The following is a 6,033-nucleotide window of genomic DNA, read 5'->3' as shown; positions in this document are numbered from 1 at the left end:
TAACTATTCACAGACTTTATTACCAACTGAAATACAATAAATTGCATTATGAAATCTGTATCGGAGTTCATTAATTAAACTACTGATCCACAGTGAAAACATATCGATCATTTAGAAAAGTATTAGCTTTCTTGTAGGATCTGTTTCAATGCAGCTAAAAATTGCTTACCAAAAAAAAAAAAAAGTGTGTGTACAGATAAAAATGACACACTGGCAATAAAAACAGACATGAATGGCTACAAGCAGATGTTCTTCCAAAAATAAATTTGACATGTTAAGTGATGAAAAGTTCTGGAAAATATCCAGCATTTGATTATTACTCTGTTTAACCCAGATTAATGTGACTGAAAACCAATCTGTCATGACTACAGTATCAGTTATTACAGATTGCTAACCCTGATGCATTCTAAGGAATACATGAGCTACAGTAACATCAGCATCTTGATGCAGGGGTTCTGATGGAAAACTACGCTTCTAATGGGCTGCTTCGTCATCAAAACAAGCAAGAGATATAGGTTTCTATTATAGATGAGCTTGTTCAGGGAAAATATGACTTTAATTATGTTGTGTGTTGAAAAGGCTCCTTTGAGTTATAAAGGCTTTTGTGAAAAGCCTTAAAATTCATTGCATAGTTGAAGGGGTTTAGCTGTCTATAACAATATATGTAACACAGCATAAGCAGACTGTGTTGATCAATATTAAGTTTGCAAATAGCACAGTTTAAGAAGTATTAATGTATTATGTTACTTAATTTTATCTATTTACATTTGTACAAAGTAAAGCTTTCATCTTACCCTTTTTGCATATATGAACCATTAACCCATGAAGCAATCTTTTTACATAAATATCTACAGTTGTCTTCACTTCTGGTCTGAAAGAGCTTTGTATGGTTGACATTGGTGGTGGCTTGTTTCTAGTCAAATCATTCAGACTAATGTCTTGTTATTCAGTTCAAATTTTGAAATTTTTAAACTAGAAATAAAATAGAGTAGGAGACACGAGGAACATAGGGACTTGGCTAAAAGATCTGGAAAATTTCAACATATAATATACAAAAAAAAAAAAAACATTTCAAAATCTTTGCACTCAGGTCTATACATATTGTACAGTGGGTCACATCCCCAGTCTGTATCAATGACTAGTAAGAAGGTCTTTATATTATGTTCATTTACAACGTTCTGTCCCTCTTTCTCTAGTTTTTATTTAGTTTTTATTTTATTTAGAGAAGCACTCTGCTTATCGAGCTTCAATGTCCTTGAGGGTGTGAGAAGGAGGCCTCTCTCTTATCTCTGTTGACAGAGGAGTAGTCCTTCTGGGAGACCCAGGCCGAGGTCCCAGAGTAGAAATAAGAGGTGGAGGGGCACTGAGAGCTGCTGTGGGGGGAGTTTTATTGAGGATGCCATTTTGGTGTCCCGTTGGGGGACTGACTCTGGGGTAGTGCATGCTAGGAAGTCCTGGCGTGATTAGGCTTGGGTGAGGCAGGTGCCCATCCAAGGCGGCAGGGTGAACTGAGTGCAGGCGTGCATGTTCATAGTCCTCTCTGAGCATGTGCAACCGCTCCCTATCATCCAGGTGGTTGCCCCTCTCATGCTCACGTCGAGGGTCAACAGAGAGAGGGTGGTGGTGATGGTGGTGGTGATTGTAGTCATGAGGTTCCCGATCCCTGAATGACCTGTCTGCTTCATATAATCTTGGTGTAGAAAGACGATGAAGGGGGTCATTTCTTAGCAAAAAGTCTCTGCCCAGGGGGTCTCTCCGATGAATATCTAGCTCTCTGTAAGGATCTCTTAAGGGATCTCTCATTGGATCCCAGTGGAAAGAAGGATAGGGGAAACGTTCTCCACCAGGAATTGGGCTAATTCCCATAAAAGGGGTCATCATGCGAGTCCTATCCAGGCCACTGATGCTGTTCATGTGATGTATACCAGTTACACCTACAGTCATGGGCATAGACACTAAAGGACTTGGATGGACATTAGATGTAGATATAGGTGGTGGCTGATCAGATGACCTATGAGTCTGAGGTCCCTCAGGTTGAACATCATGGTCTTCCTTTCGCTCCTCCTTCACTTTGACTTCATTGCTTTTCTTCGGATTATCGTATGCCGGCTCGTTCTTCCTCTCGGCCTCACGGTTTGAAGTACTATTAGGCCTGGCGCTTTCTACAACAGGGGGCCTAGCATAAGGCGAAGGAACCCTGGGCATTTGCTTAGACTCTTCCACCACTCGGCTTTCATGGCTCAGGCCTTCTTTCTCCGAAATATAGTTGTCCTTCACCTTGTGCTCTTCAACATTAATTTCCTTGCGAGATTCGGAGTGATCCCTCTCTCGTTCTTTGGGTTTCTCTTTTTCTCTAACCTCGGGATTCAGATGGCTCCTGATCTGCTCATTCGAGCTGCGATTATGTCCGAGGGAGTTTACTGGATGAATAGGTGCTGGCGAAGGATGGCTGGAGTGTCTTTTCTCAATGCTCTCCCTAGAAGAAAGAGAAGTATAAAAATGAAGGCATGAGAAATTACGGAAATAAAACAAAGCATCTAGGGTGTCTGACTTCATACTTGTTGCTTTGCAGAAAGCTAGTAACATGCACCATTAAATGCACTGTTCCTTTTGCACGCCCAAAACACCACAAGAACATCCCACCTCTAAACTAGTCCTATTCTATTATCTCGTCCCAGGAGAAGAAGATTCCTGAAGCTGCTTTGTGAATGATCCGATTGAGATTTCAAGCGCTGAAGTCCAGAGAAGACTCCCAGGGAATCTAGCTCTAGTACACATACTTCTAAGACAACGGCCTTAATTGTTTGCAAAGAGGAGAGAGAAGAAAAAAAAAAAAACATACTAACTTCATCCAAAAAAAGTGAGGCAGTTAAATCCAAATTACATGGTTAATAGTATTTCACCTGCTTCTTCCATTAAGAATACATTTAGGAAAATAGATGACATTTGTTCAAGTGACTTCTTAAAAAATTTCTAGACCTATGTACATCACTACTTTCTTATCTCTATTCTCTTCAATCTTCTAGCTTTTCAATTTGCTCCTCACAATTCAATTTACTTCTTAAAACTGAAAACAAAAACTTCTCAAGACACTGGTACTGATGGAGACAATCCACCTCTCTGAACAGGTAGGCGCTTCTCTAAGCGTGCAATGAGTCTCAGTGCAGGTCTTTAATAGAGGCAACCATCATGTGTTGACTTCCTCAGCAGAGATCAGTCTATCCCATATGGCCATCCTTCAGGCTAGCTCTCAAAACATCATCTCTCTGGAGTCAGTTGCTCTTCACACTACCAACCCCTTCCCATTTGTAGGGTAGAGCAAGCAGAGCAAGGACAGGGCCAGTGCATCACCCTGCCAATGCCAGAAGTCTCAAAATACTGTGAATTCATTACATCTTTCAAGCTTATTTATGCACAAAAGGTGAGAGAGTAATTGTCTGGCAGTGTACAGAAACCTAAATATGAGAATGGATCCTATACCAACTATTTTTTTGAAGCAGTGTTGACCAAGAGTTGGTATGGGCAACAGTAAGTGGAAAAGCTTTCCTACTTAAAATGAATCAAATCCATAAGGAAAATCTAACTCCTCAGTTCCAATGATTTTAACGTCTCAGTAATTTCAGTTGGTCTCTGAGTTGGAGTCTTTCCATAAGGACAGCTCCAGATATTCAGTGTTGGACACATGCTGTTTGCTGAACATGGAAATTCTGTTCCATGTGGGCTGGTGGATGTTCTGCTGTTAAAGGCAAAAGTGAGGGATAAGCAGTGAGGCGCTCTGCAGTCCCAACCAGATCCCATCTACATGTTCCTCTGCTTAGAAATGTGTAACCTGAGCACAGGTTCACAAGATGAGCAACACTGGCTGGCTGAAGGACAACTCAGAGAGCGACTTTGAAGTGGACACTTGCTCCTTCATCTATACAATTTCTGCTACCTCCTTTTTTGCCAAGCTGAACTGCGTAAGTTTTCTACCTGTAGGCACTGTTGGATGGTGAAACTGCAGCAACTGCAGAAAAAGTATATTTCAAAAGGAAATTCTCATTATTATAACCTCACCAGATGCATCTTTTGCTTTGTCTAGACTGAATTGTTGGAACTGTCATTTTATGGGCCATGTCTTGAGATACCTCAGAGAGTCCAGAATGTGACTGTTATAAAACATTTCTAAGTTGGAGCATCTGATACCAGAACTGCCCAGTCTGTGCTGACTACCAATTAATTCCTTGGTATCAGGTTCTGCTTTGACTGACTGTGCCCTCAACACTCTGGGAATTGTGTCCTGGCTCTAATTTCCCTCCTCTTGCTTTCCACCAAAAGTTGAGGCATTTGGTTTAACAGCTTCCAGATCTGGACACAGTGAGACCAAGTCAAGGCACTCCAGTGAAAGCTTCTCAACATGCAGACTCGATTCTTTTACTTTGCTGGGAAAGCACTGGCTTGTGGACTCTGCAATACCTAGTCTTTCATTTATTTTGCTCATGGGAGTAGTTCAGAGGGCACCTTTAATTGTTTTATTTCACTATGAGAGCTCACTGAGTCCTTTTGCTGATAATTAATCAATTTTATATGTAATTGATGTATTTTAAATTATGCATAAAATATAGAGAAAATAACAGACATTTTCTGGAACTAAAGAAAAACAGATGTGCAACCAAAAAAACATATTCCTTTGCCAATTTCATCCTATTCAATTACAGTGATGGCATTATCTCAAGAGGCTATTGATTATACAGCTCACTTAAGTGAACTACATGTAGTTCAGTGGTCAGAGAGGGAATAATTTTTTATCCTCAGATCTGTCAAGGGCTCCTTAGGTTAATAATATGGCAACAGTTCTAAGCCTCTGTCTCCACAAAGAAACTTAAGATCATGTTCTCAAATTAACTTATTACTAAGTAAGGTATGTTTTGAGGCTGTATGCTACACTGAAAGATACTGAGTATCTTATGCCGAGTACTTTGGCTCATTTATGTTGATAAAAAGATCAATAGATTCTTGGTTTGTTTTTTTTTAATGCTCTAGGATTACATACACTTAAATGTCATCATTAGAATTGAATTGCTCAGTGGTGTCTTTTAAACAAAATACCACTGAGAAAGAACAAATTCTATTTTTCACAATGGTTATTTTTAGATATTTTTACTTATTTTCTTCTAACTCTGGGCTGGACTACTGGAGCCCTTAAAACAAAAAAACCCCTCTGCAACTGCAGATGATGTTGCAGGAGGAAGTGGGCACCAGATCAGGACACTGCAGTCTTAAGTCCCCAGCCAGCTCTGCACCTAGGAAAGGTTCACAGATTGCAGTTTCCTAGTATCCAAGCTATCTTGAGGGATTTACCTTATCTCAGTCTAGCTGGGAGGGGGCTGCGGTACACAGGCCATACAGTTTATCCAAGAAGAGAGACCAGTGATTCATTGCAACATCGTTCTTAGGTGGGGAAGAGCCAAGGTAAGAGGTACCTCTGAGGTACCTTTCCACTGGTAACAGACGAAATCTAGAGGAATGCTGTTGGCTAGATGGCCCATTTGGGGGCTGATAAAGTTAGACCTTGATGACAGGATGATTTTGAGATGAAATCATACCTCCGGGCATGATACCCAGTTCTTCCTCTTTGGGCAAATTAGCTTAACATAGGTAACAGAGATTGGGACCTCAACTAGAAAGCAGGGCTGCATCCTCACCCCGCTGGGTGCCACTGAAGATAAAAGAAGAGGTATGAGAGGCTCACAAACTACTCCAGACATTATCTACATAGGGAGCACGTCTCCAGGAAGGGATTCTCAGCATCTTCTCATACAGGCAACAGTGCGAGCATGCTGCAAAGTAGAACTCTTCAAAACCACACAGACGGATGCACAGCAACACTAGATTGGAGAAAACATTACTGTACTAAACTGGTAGCCGTCATTGTGCAGAAGTTATGAAGTATGAATGACGCTTACTTTTAAGCTCTCAAATTATTGAAAATAAGTATGTTCTGAGCTGTGATATGGAGTTCAGGCAATGCCAAAGCAGCTTGACAGGAATGTA

The 6,033-nt window shown here is 40.8% G+C and overlaps 1 protein-coding gene across 1 annotated transcript in view; it reads right to left on the bottom strand.

Annotated features, from left to right (window-relative positions):
• Positions 1-679: 679 nt before the first annotated feature.
• The window catches only part of AUTS2 (autism susceptibility candidate 2), a gene marked incomplete at its 5' end in the record, with an annotated part of 26,036 nt that continues 20,682 nt past the window's right edge, over positions 680-6,033 (bottom strand). The window contains one exon of the mRNA XM_010290898.1: positions 680-2,476. Coding sequence (XP_010289200.1) covers positions 1,237-2,476 — 1,240 coding nt within the window. The remainder of the gene's footprint in view (positions 2,477-6,033) is intronic.

This window comes from Phaethon lepturus, unplaced genomic scaffold (genome assembly GCF_000687285.1).
Source record: "Phaethon lepturus isolate BGI_N335 unplaced genomic scaffold, ASM68728v1 scaffold19867, whole genome shotgun sequence".
Classification (NCBI taxonomy): Eukaryota; Metazoa; Chordata; class Aves; order Phaethontiformes; family Phaethontidae; genus Phaethon; species Phaethon lepturus.
Note: the sequence above shows the minus strand (reverse complement) of the source record. Positions and strands in the feature narration are given on the sequence as shown.